The sequence below is a fragment of the Drosophila subobscura genome, chromosome J (genome assembly GCF_008121235.1).
Source record: "Drosophila subobscura isolate 14011-0131.10 chromosome J, UCBerk_Dsub_1.0, whole genome shotgun sequence".
NCBI classification, from domain to species: domain Eukaryota; kingdom Metazoa; phylum Arthropoda; class Insecta; order Diptera; family Drosophilidae; genus Drosophila; species Drosophila subobscura.
Genome location: NC_048532.1, coordinates 9278783 through 9301804, shown reverse-complemented (window position 1 = coordinate 9301804; position 23022 = coordinate 9278783). Strand labels below are relative to the sequence as shown.

At 42.7% G+C, this 23022-nt stretch overlaps 4 protein-coding genes and 1 non-coding gene across 9 annotated transcripts in view; 3 read left to right on the top strand and 2 right to left on the bottom strand.

The window, feature by feature from the left end:
- Nucleotides 1-1227: 1227 nt before the first annotated feature.
- Nucleotides 1228-1996, bottom strand: LOC117895891 (uncharacterized protein CG13380). The gene is made up of 3 exons (XM_034803895.1): nucleotides 1910-1996; nucleotides 1516-1844; nucleotides 1228-1451 (listed from the first exon to the last, which is right to left on the bottom strand). Exons 1-3 carry the CDS (start codon nucleotides 1911-1913, stop codon nucleotides 1320-1322), a joined length of 465 nt encoding a protein of 154 aa, XP_034659786.1. The 5' UTR covers nucleotides 1914-1996; the 3' UTR covers nucleotides 1228-1319.
- Nucleotides 1997-2688: 692 nt separating this feature from the next.
- On the top strand, nucleotides 2689-2760 carry Trnap-cgg. Its single transcript has one exon. It is a non-coding gene; the product is annotated as a tRNA-Pro (tRNA).
- A 235-nt stretch (nucleotides 2761-2995) lies between these two features.
- LOC117895887 (ubiquitin carboxyl-terminal hydrolase nonstop) lies at nucleotides 2996-5634 on the bottom strand. Of its 2 annotated transcripts, XM_034803891.1 has the most exons (5): nucleotides 5143-5634; nucleotides 4454-4855; nucleotides 4286-4393; nucleotides 3409-4223; nucleotides 2996-3351 (listed from the first exon to the last, which is right to left on the bottom strand). In XM_034803891.1, exons 1-5 carry the CDS (start codon nucleotides 5260-5262, stop codon nucleotides 3309-3311), a joined length of 1488 nt encoding a protein of 495 aa, XP_034659782.1. In that variant the 5' UTR covers nucleotides 5263-5634; the 3' UTR covers nucleotides 2996-3308. The 2 variants fall into 2 exon arrangements, with proteins under 2 accessions (XP_034659782.1, XP_034659781.1); XM_034803890.1 differs by lacking the exon at nucleotides 4286-4393 and having other exon boundaries at nucleotides 5143-5400.
- Nucleotides 5635-6226: 592 nt separating this feature from the next.
- On the top strand, nucleotides 6227-8419 carry LOC117895883 (protein aurora borealis). 2 transcript variants are annotated; one of them, XM_034803884.1, is made up of 3 exons: nucleotides 6227-6651; nucleotides 6733-7562; nucleotides 7953-8419. In XM_034803884.1, exons 1-3 carry the CDS (start codon nucleotides 6377-6379, stop codon nucleotides 8096-8098), a joined length of 1251 nt encoding a protein of 416 aa, XP_034659775.1. In that variant the 5' UTR covers nucleotides 6227-6376; the 3' UTR covers nucleotides 8099-8419. The 2 variants fall into 2 exon arrangements, with proteins under 2 accessions (XP_034659775.1, XP_034659774.1); XM_034803883.1 differs by having other exon boundaries at nucleotides 6733-8419.
- A 920-nt stretch (nucleotides 8420-9339) lies between these two features.
- Nucleotides 9340-23022, top strand: part of LOC117895875 (protein phosphatase 1 regulatory subunit 16A) — a 43646-nt gene continuing 29963 nt past the window's right edge. Inside the window, exons 1-2 of one of the 3 annotated variants that reach the window (XM_034803871.1) lie at nucleotides 9340-9472; nucleotides 10229-10404. The gene's annotated coding sequence lies outside the window, so the exon portion shown is untranslated. Of the gene's footprint in view, nucleotides 9473-9706; nucleotides 10405-23022 lie in introns of those variants that run through there. The other 2 variants (XM_034803870.1, XM_034803873.1) reach the window with 2 other exon arrangements.

Below are 23022 nucleotides of genomic sequence, written 5' to 3'. Positions count from 1 at the left end.
TGTTTAGAAATACCCACTTAACTCACTCTACAAAATCCATGCATAAATCGTTCACTCCTTGGTCTTACTTTATGGCTTCCACTTGTGGCAGCTGCAAAAGCATTTGTCAAGACTTTCCACCTGTAACGTACATATGTTGAGCCACAAAATGCCAGTACAAGAGCCAGGGGCTTACCTCACATATGTAGATCATTATAAAGTTATATACAGTATGCGCAGCTCAAGTGCAATCCAAATAAAGTCCTGAACGGACTTGATAGCAGCCATTGCGACCCCATTCAAGTCGAAGGCAAAACGAAGTCGAGAGCTGCAGCAACCCGGCTCGGGCAGGCCAGAGGCTGCAGCAGCATAGATTTATCAGCAGGCAGGCGCCTGTTGAAGCACCAGAATGCGGATCTCCAAGAAGTAGTAGAAGTTCAAGCAGAAGTGAATCCATTGAATGGCTTTGCAAGTTGTTGAGAAAAGGAAGAAAAGAGAAAATAAGCAGAAGCAAATGCAATCTAAAGCGTCCGCACTTACCAGCAGGAGTTGGGACCAGCGACACCACCACAATGTGTCCGTCCGGCGGGCGCAACTTGCCAGTTCGACCCATGGAGTGTGCTCTAGTGGCGATTGTAAAGCGATTCCAAAATGTGTTGAACTCTTAAGTGATTGAATTGTTATCGGTGACATGAATTTGTTCGCTGATTTGAATGGAGCCTTGCCGCTGGGAGTTGCGCATTGAATCCGCCACTGCAATTGAGATGATAGATAGGTTAATGCGAGCGCACAAACTAGATGCACGATTCAGCTATGACTCAGCTGGAAGACACAAACTTCTGCTGATCTCATCCTGCAGCGCTTCGTTCTGTTCAAAAGGTGCTGCAGGCGTTTAGAATTCCTCACTGGAAAAAAACAAAGCATAAAAACGTTAGCAGCACTTCAATTCAATGCACTTACTTAGTGTTAAGTCACTCCTCCACTGGGGTGTGCTGATGCTTCTGGTGGCGGCGGTGCTGCTGGTGTCAAGCTGGTGTGACTAGGCCATATGGTTTTATGGCGGTCATGCCCGTGTGCTGCACTTCCTTTTTCCCACAGCTTATGTGAGCTTGCTTCAACGATGACATTGAGCACTTCATAAATGTCGCTCTGAAACTGAAAAGCCCTGGCATGTGTGCTCGTGGGTGTCTTATGCTTGGTTATATAGGGAAATATGAGGCAAAAAAGGTAAAAAAAAAGACCGTCAAATATTTGAACAAAGCTAATTGTAATATCATGCAAAATCGATACATTTGTGACATGTAAATTAATTCTGCTGTTGGCGAGTATCAAACTCGGGTTTACAAATCATCATTGGGCAGTACGGCGTCCTCGATCTTACGGATCTCACCCCAAGTCAATTTAGATTCCTTAATCTGATCGTGATTAGCCGTGCAGTAGGGGCACTCGCGAAAGTCCATCAAGAAAGCCTCCTGTGGACACATGTTATACCGCGACCATAACCACAGCCATAACAGTAAATCATTTCCAACTCACCGCTGGATGCTTCTCGCATGTTGCGGCAATGCGGCCATGAAAGTACTGGTGACAGCGGCCACACTCGAGCGCCTTTTCTGGACGATCGCAAATGCATGTCTTAATAATGAGCTTCTTCGATGGCACATTGGACTCGATATTGTGCTCGACGTACTCCAAATTATTGTTAGCGTCCACGTACTCGTGTGTGTTACACTGCGTTTTAGTTTTCTTCTGAGCAGAGGGCTTTAATGCCTTCCGTTGGTAAGTGACGCCGTGCGACGACGATCCGTGCAGATTCGCGTAAATCGAGTTCAGACGTGCGAAAATTGCGTTCTCATCAGTTCCTTCTGGTACCGGAATGTTAGGATTATTTATCCGCACTTTTCACACTTGTGTTAATTGCTAATCTTACCCATTTTTTCTTGATTTACGATAATGACGCCTTAATTTTTTTTTCACCTTCAAGTAACGGTGCTTACCAGCAGTGTGACCGAGGATTTATCGATTAAATATACTACTAGACTCTCGATCAAATACCGAAATATATCTTGTCATATTCAAAATATACCGTGAATCTGAAATCATTTTCCTCGATTTTGATGTTCAATTTTATATTACCAGCTGGTTAGATTGTTTATAAGATTGTTTGCATTATCTCACGGTGCGATCATTGCCGGTGTACACTTGTAGGTAAAATACTCTGTTTCAAACAAATTATTCCAATTTAATGTGATCAAACATTATCTTTATTTATTTTTCTTACTAACTAAAATCGATGCACATGTTAGAATAACTTAATCAACTAAACCAAGCTAAAGGTAGTGGATAAATAGATTTATAATCAAAAATCCCAAACGAAAGTTATTTATTATTTTATAATTCTTAATTATGTTCAAAGATATTTGTTCCGAGCAGAAATCAAATGATCATTAAGCACATTGTCAACACATCATTTACAATTTTTTACTTTCTTTATTTTTAAAATTTTATTTCATTAACGGAAAGCAGAAATCTAGCACGGACAACAACCAAAATGAACAGTGCTGTGCAGCGTCACGTTTTGCAACTGCCGCCCAGTTTGCGCTATAGTCATCCCTTTCACACGCGCACTGCGTATGTATGGACAAAACATGCACCAGCAGAGAGCGAGCCCGCGCATTAAATCCACAATAGGGCGCTCCACCTTCAACCGGCTCGTTGGTCTAGAGGTATGATTCTCGCTTCGGGTGCGAGAGGTCCCGGGTTCAATTCCCGGACGAGCCCAAGTTGGACATAAATTAAATTTTTTTTCCGCTCTAACCCTCAAATTTCTTTGTACATTTTGCAAATAAATTGCAAGACCCAAAAACCACTTTCGATCGATCGTTGGTTTTAGCTTATCAGTGTTTGCATTGTGTGTGCTGTGTGTGGCTGTTTTGTTGATCGCGGTGTAAGATCTTTTTCCCAAATCGGAATCGAAATCTCTGCGTCTCGATGTCTTCTGTTAAGCAAAATGTTGTTTAGCATTTGTTTAGTTTTTATGATTATGGATTTTCGAAATACTTAGAACAATAAGGGTATTGCCAGGATTGATTCAGATTACACATTAGAGAGAGTTGTTTGGGCGCACAAAAGTTTTTGTTTTTTGGATTTTTCCCCCTTCCATTTGTTCAATCCGCGGGCTTACTTTTATAAGTGGATTTTCCTTCCTTTTTTTCGTTAAATTATAATCTTAAATTGTAAACGCTGCCGCGGCCTTGTCTGTGTTTCTGTGTGTATTCGTTATGCTAATTGTGTGTGCCTATGGGTCTGTGTGTGGATGCTCCCTCTTTTTACTCGTACTCCAGCACATTTTTGTGGTAGAACAATAAATAGCTAAAAGAGAGAGAGCGAAATTAAAGTTTGCATAAGTCGGTGGACTCCCGCACTCACCCCTCGCTGTCCAGCACCTGCTTGAGCGATGCCATAGTTATCACATGATCATCGCACTTCACCCACGTGTCCTTCTGGTGCCGCACATACGCCGTGTAGTGGCCCGTGTCAATGGTGCCCACGTGATTGACCACCGCGTACAGAGAGAAGCGAAAGTCGCCGTAGGCATTCTTCTTCTCGGACATAAAGGGCGTCATATCGAACTCTACGGGGAATTGGATGAACGATGAGATCTTGCGATCGATCAGCGCCGAGTGTTCGAAGCGCTTCAGGTGAAAGGAGACCACGCTGGGCAGAGTGCGCAGGCTGAACTGCTTCGTGGACTCCTGGTAGGACTTGCAGGTTGAGCATTTTATCTTGGCCGCGGAGCCCAGGTGCTCGGCCCGCGTGTACCGCTCCAGGCAGTCGATCAACGTCTTGGGCGTTACCCCACCGTGCGTGGTGGTCTCGCCCAGGTCCAGCGAAATGTCCCAGAACGGATCGAATGTGGTGGACACGCCCTTGCAGGCCTGGCACACCACATCGCTCTGCAGCATGCCCGTGAAGATCTGATCGATGATGCAGTTGCACTGCCCAAAGCTGGACGTTGTCGAGCTGCTGGTGGAATTGGTGCCGCTGCTCGACCCTGAGCTGTTGCTCTTGCTCTCGTGCTCCGCCTTGGCCTTGACGCAATGCCGATGCAGCACATCCAGCGTGGCAATGAAGAACTCGTGCGCATCCTGCTGCTCGTAACCGGCCAGATGCTTGGCATGGTTCCAGATTAAATGCAAAAGGCGATGCAGCGACAGCGGCGAACGGGAGCCCGAATAGAACTCCTGGGAGGGGAAAAAGGGTCAGAACATTAGTGGCAAGTGGCAAATGGCAGGTTGTGCATCACCTGGAAGAGACGCGACACTTCGCAGACCAGACACTTGTGCGAGGACTTGCCGCAGTCATGCCGGTCCGACATAAAGTAGTCGCTCAGCAGTGGAGTGTGTACCAGGGCCTGGGGGGATGACAATGGGGTGATGCGGGGGGAATTTCTTTCCTGGCAATCACCACTCACCTGGACAATGCAGTTCATGAAGCAGGTGGCACCCAGGTTGAGCAGGCCCCTCAGTCCGATTGTCTGATTGGGCCGCACCAGCCGGCGCCGTGAATTGGCCAGCAGCAGATTCGACTCCTTGGCCGTGGGTATCCAGGCCTGCCAGCCGAGGCTCTTTTGCAGATCCTTGGCCTCCAGCTTCCGGTTGATCAGCGCATACTCCCGACTGCGCGAGTCGTAGATAAAGTCCCGACACGCATGGCAGTAGAGCGTGCCGTGGGACAGCTCCAGGGCCACATGATGCTTCTTGGCCCGCAAATGGCTGTGGATGTGTGCGCCCCGACAGCCAAAGTAGATGCAATGCAGGCAGGCGTACAGCTGGATGCTGGCGCTGCCGCACTCGAAGCAGTGGCAGTGTGTGGCCTGGGGGTGGGGGTTACAAAAAGAGTTACACAAATGCCACTTCAAAGGTGCGCTCAGGGGATGGCCAGGCCAAGGTTTGAGTTTTAACGGTTGTCAGTGTTTAAAAACACACCAAAAGAGGTCGCCGCCAATCAAATTTTGGTTCGGTAATCACTTTATTGCCAGAACACACACACTGATCTTCTTCTTCCCCCTTCTCTATGGATTGTGTGTCAGTGAACCCCACCGCACACATAACCGTAACTCTCTCACTCGCTCTCTCTTTCGCTCTCTTCCCCCTCCCTCACCTTCTTCAGACGCGCATCTTTGTTCACGCAGGCAGAAAAGTACGCATCGATGACCCGATATGTATCATATCCGTGCTCCTTCAAGTAGCTCTGATAATGCCGGCAGCCCGTCTCCGACATGACACCGCTCGCCTCCCTCTCCTTGCTGGCGATGCTCTTGGCGTCACTGCTGACGTCAAGTTCAATGGCAAGTTTTTCCACTGTGCGGAAACAGGCCGACAAATGCGCCCGATTCAGTGGGCCCTTTGTTAGCTTTGCACCGCTCTCGCTGTCGCTGTGGCCGTCACTGTCCTCCTTCTTTCCCTCCCTCAACACCTCCGCCACGCCCACTTCTAGCAACAGTTTCGTTTTCCTCTGTCGCCACACACCGGCCGGCAGCTGACTCTGCAGTTGCCTTTGTTGTTGTTGTTGCTGCTGCTGCTGCTGCTGCCGCTGTTTCGTTTTCGGCCGTTCCCCGGCCCTCCCCTGGCCCTGTGTAGAATCGTTTGTTGTTGCTGCCGCTGCTGTTTAGGCCGCCGACAACGACGACGCTACCCCCGCTGTGGGTGCTGCTGCTGCTGCTACTAATTACGCTTGTAGTACTATCAACACTATTCTCTTTTGTTTTCGTTCGTTTGGAACACGGCTGCGGCACGAATGCTTTGTCACACTTGCGCTGTTTTCGCCGAATTTTGGCCACTTTTGCTATGAACACACACAAGTGCTGTAAAATAGGAACTCCGTTTCACTAAATTTCGCGTTTGTTTAAATTTAATTTTGTGCTTTTTCGCTTAGTTTCTGTTTCTGCAGCCAACACACACACGCGCATATACCAAACACACACACGCACGGGCAGAGGGCAGAGCAGACGCGTATGTGTACGCGAAAAAGGCAGGCGGCAGCGACAGCTGAATCGAAACAGGGTTGCTGTGACAGCTGACATGCTATCGATTGAATGGCGCGCACTCCGAAAATACTAAAATTATTCGAAAAGCACAGAGTAGTAGGAAAATATTGAAAAATAAATAGATAAATGCGAATAGGCCATATGAAAGAGTCACAAATCTATCGATCTACCCTTGAAATATATATTTTTTAAATTCCATATTCAAACAGCAACGTATTCGATAGATTGCCAGCGGTGTTTTCCAACACTGATGCATTTGAAAATACTGACATCTGCCTGCAGTCGAAGCAGGCGCATTTTTGGCCATCAATTTTCAAGAAAATTTAACTAAATTGTGCTCTAAAAAATATGTACACAGATGAGGTGCGAACACCTCAGGCCCTCAAGAGTCGATACTTCTCCAATCTCACCGAGCTGAAATGCCGGGCGCGCAGGAACAGCGCCACGGCCAACAGTTCCGTGGCGTCGTCTGGAACGCCAACTAATGGCGGCAAGCAAAATACGAGAGGTAGTCCCCAAATGTCCTCGCTGGTGTGTACGCCACCGCCCAAGCGCTTCCACAAGATACGCAATCCCTTCGAAGGTGCCCTGGCGGATCGTTTGCACCTGCCGCTGATTGCCAGGTAAGTGTCTGCCTCGCCTCGCACATCCTGTCGCCCGGCCACGCCTTCATAGAACATTTTGTTACCGTGTCTATTTTGCAGTCCTTCGCTGTTCCGGTCACGCACACCACAGCTCTCGTCGACGCAGTTTGAGTGGAACATCGACGAGGTGTCGCAACTGAAGCCCGCCGATGTGGAGCCGCACGAGACGCAGTTCCACGACTCGCCCGACCCCGAGGTGGAGAACAAGGCCCAGCTGGCTATCAGTGCGTTCTTTAAGGAATCTCTCATAGTGCCCAGCCCCGTGGACTGTCCCCTGCGCAAGAATCGCATCATACTGAACGAACTCAACGAGGACCACACGCCCATCTCGAAGAAGTCCTCGAGCGGGCGACGGCATCGGGACTGCAGTGTCCAAACGGAGCTGTCACTGCCGCCGATTCTGCCCAAGGCCCTGGAGGAGGCGCTGCGCCCGTACTTGCAGCCCCATCTGGCTGGCAGCATGTCGGGCAGAGCTAAGTCCCGCTCCAGCGGCAGCGACATCTTCAACAGCTCCATGAGGCGCAAGCTGTTCGATCTGCACAATGTGATTGTGCTGGGCGAGCAGGAGGCAGCGCAGTCTCCCCAGATGGTGGGCTCCAGTCCGCAGGGCAAGCAGACAATGTTCGCCGGCAGACTGTCGGACTCGGCGTCGGGCGAGGGCGATGGCAGCTTTGGTTCCCTGTCGCCCATCAGGAACCTGTGCGGCCTGCCAACGGGCACACCAGATGACGGCAATCGCTCCTCCAAGCGGAAGCTGCTGCTGCTGCACGACCTGGACCTGCCTTCGCCAATTGCTCCGTCTGAGCATCTCAGCCGTCGGCTGGTGCACTCCAAGGTGGAGGTGAGCATCAGCACCAGTGAGCAGCACGACACGTTGTCGGAGCTGACGGGTACGGGGCGGCCGGCCTGCAGATTCACACCGGATCGCAGCTCCTCGCCGATGCAGGCACTGGAGCAGTCGGACAGCAGCATCAATCAGCGTGTGAGCCGGCTGAGGGTGAACAGCACGCGGCAGTTGCCCAGCCAGTCGCTGCTGGAGACTGTGGAGCAGGCGGAAGCGGAGGACACGGACGAGCCCGAGCTTGAACCAGAGACGGACGACGAGGAGGGGGAGGAGGAGGCCGAGGCCATGCAGTTGTCGACGCTCAGCTTCAACTGCAGCTCCTCCAACTCGGACACGCCGCGTGGATCCCGCCGCCGGCGCTCGGCCAATCGTAAAAATCTCTCGCAATCTTTTAGTGCCAATTTAGATGAAGTGGAGCCCCAGCAGGTGGAAACAGCTCCGCCTGTGGCCAATCCGCCGGCGCAGCGTGTTGGCCTCTATCGCGCGGACAGTGGCTTCAACGAGACGTCGAGCACCTCGACCTTTGCCTGCTCCCAGGACATGTCCATGGCCTGCTGCTCGACGCCTTCCACGCGCTCCTGACACCACCAGCTGTACATCAGCTTCGGCTGCAGTTTGGAACTATTTTTATGCAATAACTCATCTTCCCAGGCTACAGAGGAAGACTCGCTTATCTGCAATGCAACCCACCGATCCTAGGGCCTTATATTTAATTTGTGTGTTTATTTTTTAAGATTTTCGAACGTTTTAACATCGAAGTTTTCACTTGTTTATGAACCACCCCACCGCATAAGTAATTGCCAAATAGTTTAGTGAGTTGTGTATTTTCGTCATTCATATACATATTTAATTCAATTGTGTCATTTATTGTAGTTTATTATAGAATAAATTTGATTAAATGTTCGCTTCTTGAAGGAATTAATTCTGGCTGCGAAAAGTGTGCAGCAAATTATAAATACCTTGAATAAAAAAACACTAAAAAGGTGAACAGCATGTCATTCTAAGATAAAATCAATATTTATGTTCAAAAGCAGCTTTGAAAGCAAAATTTCAAAATAAATTAATAGAAATAGGGTACAACAAGGGCCGTACCTTACTGCCGGTAAATAAGCAACAAGTTCTCAAAATTGTGGTTGACCTTTTGGTTTCAATCTTATTGTGCAACAACCCGATAAAAGGAAGTCATGAAAACTAGCCAATCTTGTGAAAAATTTATTGATATATCGGATAAAATAATAGTGTTAGCGCTAAGAATCTTTACTAGCTAAAAATATTAAATAGAATAGCAAAATTGAGAAAAATGTTTTGAATATACGGTATATTTGGAAGTGTGAACGCATATTCAGTTTGGTGTATTTATTTTCTGTGCTCATGCTTGGAACGCCAAAATGAGGAGAGAAAGAGAGGAAACTGCTGATCTAGTCCTCTCTTTGGCTGGTAAAGGGCAAGGTGTGTTAAGCATGTAAAAAGGACTAGCTTCTTTAAAGGACCTCTCCTTTCTCATACCTGGTGAAAGCTCCCTAATAGGTTGAAATTTAAAAAGTCGTAAAAAGTCGGTATTTAACATTAAAAGTATTTGTTTTCTGTATCGAATTTAAAGTGTCTGGCGGGTTAATTTCAAATTGGAAGAAGTCTTAAATCAACAAGATAAGTGCTAGCCCCTGGGGTTCGACAAACTAACCGACATGGAGACATCCAGAATATCTGGATGAGTTTCATTTCTAGTCCTTAATAGTTGCAGCATATTTTTCAAATATCAGTATTTTTTCGATGGGTTATCGATAGATACAAGAAGGTAAAGCCAAAAACAAATGCAAACGGTGAACGGTAACAACAAAAGTGAACACAAACATAAATAAAACAACAACAAATACAGCCGCTATCGCCATCGGTGGCAAATGGCAGCCCTGTTTTGAAAACTTGTTGCTCTCGCGCGCTGGACAAGTAAAGTTTGTGGTACGCATGCGAAACCAAAGTTATTATTTGTACGATCAGCAAACAAAACAACGATTTCAGCACTAGTTTTTACCTGAGCGCAGGCAGTGCAGTGGGTGTCTCTGTGTGCGTTTGTAGGTGCTTGCGTGTGTGTTTTGGTGGTGGTGTGCTGCGTGTGTTCTGTTATAAATAGCAAAAGAGAAGAGGAAACGAAACGAAAAAAAGAAGATCACCGTAAATAAATGCCAAAAGAAAGTGCGGAGAAAAATAAAATTTGTTTGTGGGCCAAGTAAATAAATTAGAACAACTCGTAAATAAGTCAGGTGGAGGAGAATTCCATTTCAATAAAATTAAAGGCGGAAATGTGCAAATTAACGAAAATTCAACACGGCCATGGTGCCCCCGTCCCTGTCGCTCTTTAGCCGCCTACAATCCCTCGGCAACGCCAAAATTCCTGTTACAAGAAACCTGTTAGGCGGCCAACAGAGTGTTGCCCCTTCCTCCGGCCCCTGCAACTAGCATTTCTTATTGGCCAAGCAACTGGGCGGCTGCATCCGTTTTTTTTTTTTTGAGCGAAAGTTTTTTACGGCCGGGTGTCCGTGTCCACTGTGCGAAATGTGTGTTCAAGTCGGGCCAGCTGTTCCATCGTCCGCCGTCGGACGAAGCGAAAGAAAAAGAAAAATCTAGCCAATTAATTTGTGCTCTACTATCTGTGCTGTGAAGAAAGTGTGTGCCAAGTCAATGTCTATAATAAATACAGTTTTTTACAATTTGCAGTTGTGTTTTTTGTGTGATTTGATTCAATTTGATTGAAGGCAGCCCACTTGCCACTCGTGCTGCAACAAAAAAAAGCAATCGGAATAAACGCAAAAAAAACCAAAGGAGATTGCAATTGGAACTGAATGGCAGCTGTCGGCCTTTCGTCTTCTCCTTCATCTTCGTTCATTTTGAAGGTAAGCTGCTCTCAAACATGGAGAAGGGGAGGACATTTGAGAAATTTTGTGTTTACACTTGGGAATTATATGCATACATATTTACATGTGTATGTAAATACATACATACATATGTACATATGTACATATGTACATGCATGCAAATGCATATGTATGTATATTTACACTACAAAGTAGTGATGAAAGCAGCTAGTACCAATAAGGATGTGGCATATTTTCATTACCATAAAAGGTGCACACAATTTCCAAAGCAAACATACACTCAATTCTCGGAATATTCGAGAGAACAATTTAATTAAATAAGGTTCTCTCTGCCTTTTGTCAGGCTATAATTGTAAACAATTGAAGCAAACTTATATTGGCGAAAGTCCCTGCAGGGAATACAATAGCCGACAGCCCTGGCATTTGTGATGATTTTGCATGTGTGGAGTGAGGGGGGATATTTTCCATCAAGAAAACGATGCTGTGAATAGAGACGGGGCCTAGGGGACAATTTTTTGTTGCTGCAATGGGCAATTTTTCATGGGTTCTCATGGGGTATGTTATCTGGTAGGCTATGGAAGTCCGGTTATGTATGTTGTATATTTCCCTCATTATAACTTGTGTGTATAACAGCCAAGGAACAGACTGAAGAGAGCCGTTATATGTTATTAAATTTGTGGTCTCGTCTACCCTCCGTCTTCTTTGTCACATGTCATATGCGGCGTCACTTCTCTGCTGTCTTGCACTCTTCTCATTCCCCACACATGTTCCATGGCTTATCTCAACCCTTGTTGTTGGGTTTTTTCTGTGTTATATAGCCGGTTCTGCGGCTTTTGTATAACTTCCGCTACTATTATTATTTTTTATTTGTTCACTGAAAAAAAGTGTAATTAAACAGAGGCGGACAACGCAGACAAAGAGTGCGGCACAAATAACCCTCCGCAACAGCAACTGCAGCAGCAGCAGCAACAGCAACAAGCCAACCAACAGCCTCTCATGGGAGTTGACTCTCGAAAACCGGTTACAAATCATTAAACTAAAGATTCTAAAGCGTGTTATACCCTATGGAAGTACCTATGCAGCTCTCCCACTTTATATCTGTCTCTCTGCCCTGCTCCATGCACCCCTCCCTCTATCTTCATCTGTTGCATGCCTCACTGCACAGGCTGCCGTGTTGCAAGTGCAACTTGTTGCTGCCGCTGTTTGTTGCTAGTTGCCAGTTGCCGCGGCTGCTGCTGCACTTTCATTAAAAAGAGGATGGGCAGACATCACACATATGAATAGATGGAAAGAGTATAGAAAAGGTATCTAGATATTCACAAATCTCTTGATATAATTAATAAAATCATTACTAAGAGCTAGAGTTGGAGTTAATTATATCACTATAAACCGTATGTGTAAGGCTTTGAATCATTTTAGTCATCATTTGAATCATTTCCTTTCATATCTATCGACTATTCCCACCACAACATCGTTTATATGAATCACAACTCTATTTGTAGCTCATTTATCTGAGGTTTCATTTTATTACACAACGAATGGAATATACACACTGCATAGGAACTGGAAAATACATAGTCTCTCTCCATAGCTCACTATTTCCACCACAAGTTTAGGTTTTAACTACTTTCCAAATAACAATAGAGCATCCTTGGGTCGTTCTGCTCATTGCGTTTTCTGCTCTTTCTTGTTTTTCCTGTTTCACTCGCACCCAAACAAACATCAATTTGTCTAATATTCAAAATCGCAAGAAGAAACGAGAAAGAGGAACGGAACGGAACGCAACGGAACGGAACCCGTTTATTGGCATCCTTGTGACACACTGACATCTTTTGCGGCGGCTCTTTTGCTCACTCCCTCTCTCCAGCTCTCACTTTAGTTAATTAATTTTGCTTTCGGTTGTTTTCCCCCTTCCCTCGCCACACCGCTAAAACATTTGCATTGATTTGCACATTTTTTTATTGGCCCATTCCGATTCGATGCGAGCCTGACGTAATTTGTTCAACTTTGTTATTTACCTGTCAATCGGGAGACAGCGAGTGAGAGAGAGAAAACAATAACTAACTAATCAGCGACAGCCTTTTGGCTTGACTTTAATTTATGAACTGAGCGACGGGTTAATGTGAGGGGTTTTATTGGTCAAGGACTCTCTCTTTTTCTTTGGGTTTTAGGAATTTATGTTTGTAGTCCCCTGCTTGAGACATCTGCTGGGAAAAATACTTGACATTTTGTTTAAACTTTCAATGCCTTGCTGGGAACTTTGACATTGAGGAAGTCTCTCTCCACTCTGTCCACCTCCTTGACTCCATAAACGCAGCTGTTCAATTTGTGTGCACAACGCGGCAGCAGCTGGGCTGGCACCACAAACCCAGTAACCAAAACCAGACCTGACCAGAACCAACCAGACAGTCCCCAGTGGAGAGACCCTTGAGTTTGTCTGCCTTGATACTCTTTCAGAGGGCATATGTGGTATGATGTGAGAGAAGTTTGCCAACGCAGAACAGAAGGTGACCAAGCCTTGACATTTTGAAAGTGCATTTAATGCTCGACTTTCCTTTAGAGTGAGTTTGCTTATTAACCCGTTATGTACCTTTTTCACTCCCACTCCAGCCCCAGGCTGTGGAGCGCTACAAACTTGTTAATTGCGCACTTGGCATTCTATTGCAAGTTCTTACCCCTTTAACGGTATTATTGCTACAAAGATGAAGATGATGAAAACTGACTCAAAAGTCAGTTAACTAATTCAATTAGTGCCGTGTGAATTGGCTTGGCCAAATGCAAAGGAGACTACGAAAGAGAACAAGAGAGGTGGAGAGAGACAAGCGTAGTGGACTAACTGGACACAAAAGACTTTTGTCAGCACTCTTTCTCTCTCTCCATTGTGCATTCTTGAGAGATGATGATGATGATGTTGATTGGCCCTCAGGGAAAATGAGGGTGATTTCTGAAAGCAACAGGAATTCATATCGCATACAAATTTGAACAATTCTCGGAATAGTACTCCAAAGAATACTTTTTGATTAGATAAGGTTTCCTAACCGCCCATGGGCGCTATTGTTGGGGCGAATATTCTATGCACACAATTGAAATGATCTTTGTATTGTTTAGAATTCATACCTGTAGTCCCAAAGCAATAGTTGCTTTTCATTTCTCTTCAAAATTCAGTTGATTGACAGACATAAAGATTTTTAATCTAATAACTTATAAAAAAGGTGAAACTCTAAAAGTATTTTAAATAGAACGGTTTCCTGTCTATTGCCTCTGGAAATGTTTAAATACAGAATGAATTGTGTGTTATAAATATTATATAAAATTCACAAATTGTTTGCCAATTGAAATGCATTCCTACGACCTAGAAAATTCAGTACATGGCGTCCTCTGGGTTAACTTTCTATCAAATTACTGTTATCAAAATTCAGCATCTCTGTTGACCTTCTTCCAAACTTTTGTCCGCATCTCCATGGCCTCTAATTTAGCCATATCAAATTTCTATGCGAATTAGCCGGCAGCATCACAAAAAAATAAATGGACTTGTTCTTGTGTCGGGGCCGGGGCTTGGCCTGGCTCGAAATTGGTTGCTACCGAAAAGAGTACAACTTTTGAACCAGTTTCCATTCGGGCATTGTTTCGTCTCTGTCTCTCTTTCGATTCTTTTGTATATATTCTCTCTCTCACGCTATGTTCTCCATCTGTTTTCTGCCGCTCTCTTCTCCATGTCTTTTTATCTATTTACTGTATACCCTGTGATCATAAGGTAGCAAGGGTATATGGGAGGAAAAGGGAGATCTCTGAGTAAGTAATCCATAAAATCAGAAAATTTAAAAATTCAAGAAGTTTTTTGGTAATTAATTAAAGGGTATCATAAAGTATTTGACCCTCTTGCCGTGCTGTCCATCTGTCTCTCTGTATTGTTTTGCCTGCGAGTTTTGCGGAGCCCGAAAATTGCCCAACAACCCAGAACAACAATTGACAAAAACTTTTATAGTTTGAAATTTTTGCCGACGGTAGGGGGGTGCCAAACGTTGTTTTTTGGTCAAAAGTCCCACACCCACGCCTCCGAAATTCGCACCGCCCGCCGCCACGCCCTTAAACAGAGTTAACAAACAATTGTGCTTTTGTTTACTAATTTGTGTGGCTTTAACTTGGTTTTGTTTTGCTTTGGCTTTTGTTTGACTTTTGTTTTATTGACTTTCTTTGGCTTGGTTTAGTTTTTTGGCTTCTTCTCATTTTCTTTAATTTCTTGTTTTGTTTTTGTTTTTAGTTTTTGGTTGTTGATTTTTTTTGGCGAGTTGAAAGTTCATTTTCCGTTTTAATTGCCGGCTAATAGCTCGAAAGCTCCCAAAAGTTGTTTGTATATTTTTCTGTTTCTGTTTTTGTCTTAGCTTTGTTTGATTTGTTTTCTGATTCACAAATGGAGAGTGAGAGCGAGAAAAGGTTCAGAAGGGTAGAGAAATCTGACCTTTGAGTTAAGTAAATCGTTCAAATAATGATATTTGTATGGTGTTTTTGGACATGTGTCTATGTAGGGTGGTTGGTCAAGGCAACAAGTAAAATTCCAACCAAAATCACAAGATTATGTATCAAAATTGTTTTTCCTAGCTATTGGTGCAATTAACCGTCAACAAATAGCATATCAAACTATGAATTATTGTTGGTTACTTACACCTTCAGAATAGATAAAGTGAAAATATAATTGTAGAAATATTATCATAGACGGATTTGTCCATGTTTGTTATGCATATTATCATAATATCGTTTATCCGTGAATTACCAATTCCCATCAAGAATACATTACAGTTTGCCTTCAATTAACACTTTCTCTTCTTTCAGCTTCTATTTCCATTAGTAATTCTCGCCAAGTTTAGTACAAGAATCCATCTATCTATCAATCTATGTGTTTATCTTGAACTGCCGGATGCAATTGCATCTGCTGTAACCTCAATTTCCAACGAGAGTAAACCTCTCTCCCTGTCTGTGTGTTGGCTAAGAGAGAGGCTCAGAGGCAATTAGCCTGCTGGCAGTCGGTAGCTAGCACCAGGGGGCCTTCTGGTTGTTTGAGAGCAATTTCCTTGTTTTAAGCGCCAGTAACTTTTCCATAACTTTTCATTCGTTTTTCTTTCGTTTTGCCCGACCTCTGGAGAGGAGGCCATAGAACTGAAAGCCGGCTTTACTTGTTCTCTTCTCTCATCTCATCTTCTTTGTTACGTTATGTTTACCCCTCTTGTAGGTACACCCCTTTAATCTCCATTAATCAAACTTCTGGTCTTTTGTTCAATCCCATTCCATACTCCCCAACCCTCTTTGCACTCCACTCTCTTGAGCCTCTTCTGGTTGTTTCTCTATTATTTTTCTAAAGCCTTTTTTTCTGCTGTTTTTTTTTCTTTGGGGGGCTTATTATTGTTGCTATTTATTATTGCGGCGGCCATAAAGTTTGTTGTTGATTTTGACCCAAAGGGGGTCTCTCTCAAACAGTTGATGACCCCGCCATGGCACTCCACGCCACGCAATTTCTGCTGTCTGCTGCTGTCTCTCTCTAGCTGGCTGTCTCTATCTGTCCCATCGTGCACGAGGCATATTTCACGTTTTTTTAAACGACTTCTTTCTTTTTTTCCCCCCACATTTTACCACATTTTTGCTGATTTGAGCGATAGCAAATATAAAAAACAGAACAGAAAATGTCAACGCAGTCGTCGGCAGATAAAGACAGAATTGAATAGAGAGAATTCCTTCCACATACTCGTATATTTTTTCGTTGCCACTTGGCTTCGTGATTATTTAACGGCATGTGGCATGCTAAAACAAAGGCTTGTCTGGCTGCTCCACCAGTCATATGTTCCACGAGATATGATTAGCGAGACTCCAGCCCCCCACCACCACTTCAAAAGGCAAACAAATTATAAAAAATAAATGAAAAACATTTCGAATGGCATTCGTATGGCGCGTATTTGTAACCAATTTTTTGCGGTCACGGGGTTTTAGTTTAATGATATTTCATATTGAAGTGACCACCAGGTGACTATCACGGGAATGGCACAGAAGTATGTTCGGTGATTGGTGTACAGTAAATACTTTGAAATATGTACATACATATCCGAGGAAATATCACATAAATAAATAAAAGAGGGATAGTATATCAAGAGATTACATAAATATTTATTACATTTATTGCTTACATTCGCTCAAAGAATACTTTAAACAAATGTAATACGAACATGAAATATTTTACATAAAGAATATCCATAAATGTTCTTCAACACGTCGGAATTACAATGCTGCCTCTGCTATCTATAGATAGAAATATCATCCTCCATAGATATCTCCCTCTAGAAGATTGTTTATGCCCAAACGAATTCAATGACAACTCAAATAAAAACAAATATTATGCATACACCGAATATAATGTCAACGAGCGAGCGATGTACAGAGACCCAAAATGGAATATCTATAAGCGCACACGATCAGATTTTGGGGAGGTACTAACGACTATACATACATATATAGATGTTGTCATAATGCCTCTGTTCTTTCCCCCCGATTGTATTTCGCTTTATGACTGTCCATTGCCTTTGATTCAAAGCCAACAAAAGCAATAACAGAGGCAACAGGCAACAGAAACAACAATTCAAATTCAACTTGTTTTTTCATTAGATCATTTATCGCGCCGAAATGTCAGTCAATGAAGGGGGGCTACGGGTACGGGTGCTCACCCGGTCCAACCCTCTGCTTAACCTGCTGCTGGCGCTGCTCTGCTCTGCTGGTGTGTGCGATAATTAACTGAAATAGACCCGTGACTGTCAGTCAGTCAGCCAGCTAGATACAAGAAATGCTACATACATAGCTGTACATAGGTACATTCTCGTGCATAAGTACAGTGCGTTTCGCAATGAGTAATCTCTGAGTATGGTCACAATTGTAGAATCTGAAGAGGTTGTAGAAATGGAGTGCCTTGTAAATAAATTAAATCAAAAAGATTTTCCTTTATGAAATTTGTAAAATATTACATACGATCCAGCAAATAAATCTCTGTCGCATCAGTCTACCATAGAAACTTAATCAACTGCCTTTAGCCATGCCTTAAAACGTTGTCACGCACTGTACTTGCTATATGCGAGTTCTTATTTGTGTCTGTTTGTATGAATTTGTGACGTTTTATTACTTGAGTTGCAATCGCATTTCCATGGAGCGGCGTAACTGCAAAAGTGCGCTAGTTATAAAAAAAATCCCAAGAGGCAGAAGCACAGGTAGAAGGAGAAGCAGACGAAGTAGAACTGTACTCAAAGCCATAAAGAAGGGGTAGAGAAATGAGAGATAAAAAGGAAAAAGACATAAAGAGAAGTAAGGAAGCCAGGAAGGCAGGGCCACGCGATGCAGAAGTTAAAACTTTTTTCGGGCCCCCATAAAGGCAGAAATATAGAGAGAAGCAGAAGTAGAGGTGCAAGAAAAAGTGCCAGTGTGGGGGAGCAGAGTGGGAGGCAGAGTGTTCTCATTCAGCTTTTCGCTAGAGCCGTGCACCAAAGTTTCAGTACCGCCCACCGCTCTCCTCCTCTCTCTCTCTCTCTCTCTCTCTCTCTCTCTCTCGCATCAGCAGCCGCATCACCCAGGTGCTCTCAAGACCATTCACTGACTTTTTTCTCTCCTTTTCTTTAATAACTCACGACTTTGGCCATGGCTTTGACAAGCTGTTAATAGCCTTAAACGAGTGGCAAAGAGTGGTGCCAAGAGGAAGCAGGAGAAACCTAGAAATCTCGACTAAAAAGGAAAAAGTAAAGTAAAAAATAGAAATATTCTTGAAAATTGTTGGTCATTTAACAAATAAGAAAAAAGAGCCATTCCTTGGCTTGAGACTCGAATGAGAATTGCTTTGAGAATTATTTGCGGGCCCGTAATTGGTTTCAATTTGAAATTGAAGCGCATTTCAAAGAGACTTCTCTTTGGTTTTCACTTCTCTCTCTCTCTCTCTCTGTCGCTCAGTGCAAACATTTTTGTGTATATTTTTTTTGTTGCGGCTTCTAGGCCAAATTTTATGGTAGAAGAAGGAGGGACCAGGCGAAACAGTTTATGGGATGGCCACTAATTGGCCATAAAATGTTATAAATTTCATGCGTCGGGTTGGTTTTTCCCCATCGCTTACGTTGCCAATTAGTCACCTCAAAATGTGGCATGGGTCAATATTTGGTGGTGCCCTAGAAAATGTAATTTGTGGAATGTGTGCTTGCATGTGTTACCCGAAACTAGGTGACGAAAATATGCAAAATCAATTTTGAGAGTGGATGCAGAAGAGGAAAACATGGGATAATATTTCATAGAATTTACCTAATTTAAAGGTGAAACCACAGCAAACCCACAGGGCACACAGGGCATCCATCAAGTCGTTCCCCTCCGGTTCGTACTATTTTCTGATTACTCTTTTCTTGTCTCCCCCAACTTTTGTTTGATAAGCTTTAAAGCTGATATAAAGTGCTGACCATGCTGATAATTTAATGCTCCTTCGACTGGCAATAAATCATAAATGATATTCTCATAGTCGCACAAAAGCAAACGTAATTATTTATAAATACAATGAAAATACAAATAAAATCGATATCAATTCTGTGGAATATTGTGGGTGCAAATTGCAATTGAAAAATGTGAATAAAAACAAAAAATAAATACATCAGCATTGTGGGAAATTGAATTAATTCGAATAAAGGGGAATAATAACGCACGCAGAGCAAATAATATTATTAAAGATTAAAGCTTGAATGTTGCTCTTTTTCATCCAAGATCTCAGAAAAGCCTCAATAGTCTTTAAGGATCTGTTTAAAACGCAATTTTAAACTCTTTTAAAAATTTAATAAAATTAATTCCATCTCTATTCTCACGCTCCCTCGTTCTTTGTGTATTCTGAGGGGCATATGGAAACCATCAAAATATTTTTATACGCACATGTATTATTTAAAATTAGCTGAGCGACAATTGACAAGACAATAAAAAAAGCACCCAACAACAATCTGCTGAAATATTTATGCCATTAAAAATGTAATTTCAATAAAAACCGAAGAGGAAAATTCAATTAACACAAAATTTGTGTGCCAGTAAAACCAAAGAAACAAAAACAAAACACACGCAAAAATCTCGAACCAAAAAAAGCGAAACATTAAGTGAGCGAATCTACAGCAGAAAATAACGCAAAAATAATGTGCAAGTGAGTGGTGGTTGAGCTTTGGTTAGCTTTTTGCACCTATGTGTTTGTATTCCATGTAATTTTGGGCTCTAAGGGGTATATTGGATTTATGTATTTATTAGACTCTTTGACGTAAATATGCACATTCCTTATCAGAATCAGTGAACAAATGGTTCAATTAATGTCCAGCAGGGACACTATTATTGGTTCGACCATGGTGCCACAGAGTGTTAATGGATCATCTACCAATATACAAAAATTTAATCCGATTGGACCACAGGTACCATAGAAAATGCCAAAAGAAAGTCTTAAGCAATAAGATATGTAAAGGCTTCTCCCCTCTATGCGGTATTCTTTAGTCGAATTAATAAATTTGTATTTGTTGTTTCATGGGTTTATTTACTTTGTTTGGCATTTTAGTGAACCCTGCTGTCCGCTAAATAAACACGAAACTGCGATAGCCACAGAATATTATATTAATTACTGGTCAAAAAGGTGGCAGGGAATGGTTACAGCCAGCAGGGGGCATGGTGTGCCATTAAAAACACTCAAGCGAGTTTTAGGGGGGCAGCTCTTGTTTTTATTTTTTGCCCAAAAAGTAACCCATTTAACTACCGTACCTTGACATATCTGCGCAAAAAAAATGTATTGAGGAGAGGGGAAGGAAAGCGACGTGAAACAAAACTAAAACCATTTCCCTTGAAACAACGCGTGCCGGTGCACAAAAAACAATTTTCCCAACTGTATCTCTCTTACACGGGGCCACAGAGAAACAGACAAAAGTTTGTGGGGAAATTTTACAAAATGGAAATTCATCTCTCCATCTCTCTCACTGTGTGTCCCTTGGATGCTTTCCCCTGGTTCTGTGTTGCAATATTTTCGCATTTCCTGCAGTACAAATATTTCCCATGTAACAGCTTTTGCACTTCCACTTTGCTCTGGCAACGGAGCAACAACTGTGCAACACAGTTGCCACAGCTAACTTTTTGGCCAAAAATAAACAATAACACAAAATGTTGGATGAAGGATACACTTTTGAGCGGATGAACGAATGAGGGATACTCTTGACTTTTATGCTTCCTCTCCTACCATTTTTCTGCAGGCGGATTCCACTTCAAACTGATTGATCGTTTCGATTCTTGATCGCGAACACTCTCTTCCTCTCACACGCGTTGCACTTGTTATTTTAGCATGTGAATTGACTTTGACTCACTTTAGTTAGTAAGAAAACTAAATAAAGAGAATGTTTGTTCACATTAAATTGAAATGAATTAAATTTAAATGTTTAAAACAGAGTATTATTTTGAGTATTATTTAAAACAATTATTCTCCATTTCGCTTACAAGCCAGCGTTTCTTCTCAAACACACATTTTCGCAATTCTTTTTCTATTGATGTCTCAGCAACAATGCCGAGGCGGCTCTCTCTTGCTCTTAGTAAATACAAGCGTCGCTCGTATGAATCACATGGAGTAAAAGAACGGGACTCTACTTTTCAGCGCAGTTTCTGCCTTTGCCTTGATCTAAGCCTTGTATGCTCTACAGTCCGACTACAAAGCTTGAGAATACCCTTTATTATACAAATCTTTGGCTATTTCTTTTATATTTTTATTCCTTGCCATAATATTAATAAATATATCTTTCTTTTATTTCTAGGTAATAACATTGTCTTTATATTGTTCATACAAACAAAAAGGTATACACTGATATATTGATATTTATTTAAATATTTACATACATACATTTGGACATTTTATATTTACTTTTTGGTAACTTCTGTCATTTAAAAATTCGCAGAGTCTCTTCTATACCGTTCCCACAAGACCATAATTGCGGAATCTATTTTGTTAGTAGAGTTTATTTTGAAATTGTTATACCCTTCTCCCCGAAGGGTAATTCTGTTAAAAATGTTTCCTTGTCAACTGGATGAATTCCGTGCAGAGGTGAAGAAGAGTCGTCGCGCAGTGGCGCAGGAAGCAGAGGAAGTGGGGGGCAACACCTAACTACCGTTAAAACAAAAAGAAAACAATGTAAAGGCAGCAACAATAGCAACAAAGTTGTGGCATGCCACAAACAAAAGAGTTAGAGAGAGGGGATGGTACTGGCGATTGAGGTTCGTTGTAGTGGCTGGATGAAGCTAGAGAAGAGATTTGACTGTCACCAACAGACACAGCCACTGACGCGAGCATCAGAGAAAAAAAAACCAACGAAAAAGAGGCCAGTAGACAATAGATACAATTGCAGCTGCAACGTTCCTCTCGCACCACTGGAAAGGGTATCAAACGAAACAAAAAAGAAGAAAAGTAGAAGCATACCGACGTGTTGCGTTTGAAAGTTTATTTTGGGATGCAAGGGACAGAGACGCAAGGAGACAGAGATTGACCTTAACTCGTAGAAGCACGTGGTGTCGGAATTCTAGTCAAATGCTGCCATGAGAAGGATGCGGTTGCCAGAAATTGGTTGAAGTTTTACTCGTATTTGCTTGCGTGTTTCGGAAGTTTTGCAGCAGGAGCAGATTATCCTGTGTGCGCTGCTTGTCACTTGGTTGATGGTCAATGCATGGTTGGCACAGAGTGGCAGTAAATAAGATTCAAGGGGAAGCTTCATTGAATAAGATAGATTATATGGTTACAGTACTTAGAAATGCAGAATACAGCAAAAGGACAACCAGGGTGTATGTACATATGTATGTGTACGTATGGAATTTACGGAGCTGCTAGATTGAAGATTAAAGTAAAGGAGTTAAGGAATATTTCAATGGATTTCTTCCGTTTTTCATTAAATTCCATTGATTCCATTGATAAACGTTATCGCTTTCAGAACCCATGTTGGGTTCCTAATCTTTTAAAGAATTTTTAGCATTAAATTCAAAGATAATATAAATGTTAAGCATTATTATTTTCCACCAACACAAAACAATAAATTTCAAATTACAACCTTGAAAAGTTTACAATCAATGCGAAATAGATAAGAGATAAGAATCTTGGAAAACTTTTTGAAAACATGTGGGAAACTTTATGAAAAATATGCGTACATATTGAAGAATCAAAATCACAGACTTTTATTATTCAATCTTTGTTCATACTTCGTAACTTTTTTGTTGCTTTAAAAGTTTAAACTGGAAACTTTACAGGAACTTTAGTAACAATCTCTTTCCACCCGTTTAAATCTGTTGGTGACTAAGCCAAAAACCAGCTGTTTTCCCCCACAAAAAAAACAGCAGAACCGAGCACAAGAGCACTTTCCTTCCACTTTGATTAGATTAGGGAACGGAGACCATTTGGAATTCAGGGCACTTAGACACAAGCCGTACCATACACCACACACAACCACACTGCCCACCAAAAGTAGATGGAACCAAAGGGAAAGGAACGACCATAAAACTGAACCCATACTCAGGGGCCAGGGCCATTGTCATCGTCATCCATTAACCTGGTCGAAATATTACACAATTTAGCCCAGACTTTAGGGCCCG

What these genes read in the sequence shown, in the direction of transcription:
- LOC117895887 (XM_034803891.1), bottom strand. Translation starts at nt 5,262, where the DNA reads ATGTCGGAGACGGGCTGCCGGCATTATCAGAGCTACTTGAAGGAGCAC. An exon ending in AAGTGTCGCGTCTCTTCCAG is followed by an intron (nt 4,224 to 4,285) that starts GTGATGCACAAC and finishes TTCCCCTCCCAG; the next exon opens with GAGTTCTATTCGGGCTCCCG. An exon ending in CAGGTGCTGGACAGCGAGGG is followed by an intron (nt 3,352 to 3,408) that starts GTGAGTGCGGGA and finishes TCTCTCTTTTAG; the next exon opens with CTATTTATTGTTCTACCACA.
- LOC117895891 (XM_034803895.1), bottom strand. An exon ending in CATGCGAGAAGCATCCAGCG is followed by an intron (nt 1,452 to 1,515) that starts GTGAGTTGGAAA and finishes ATGTGTCCACAG; the next exon opens with GAGGCTTTCTTGATGGACTT.
- LOC117895883 (XM_034803883.1), top strand. Translation starts at nt 6,377, where the DNA reads ATGTACACAGATGAGGTGCGAACACCTCAGGCCCTCAAGAGTCGATAC. An exon ending in CACCTGCCGCTGATTGCCAG is followed by an intron (nt 6,652 to 6,732) that starts GTAAGTGTCTGC and finishes TCTATTTTGCAG; the next exon opens with TCCTTCGCTGTTCCGGTCAC.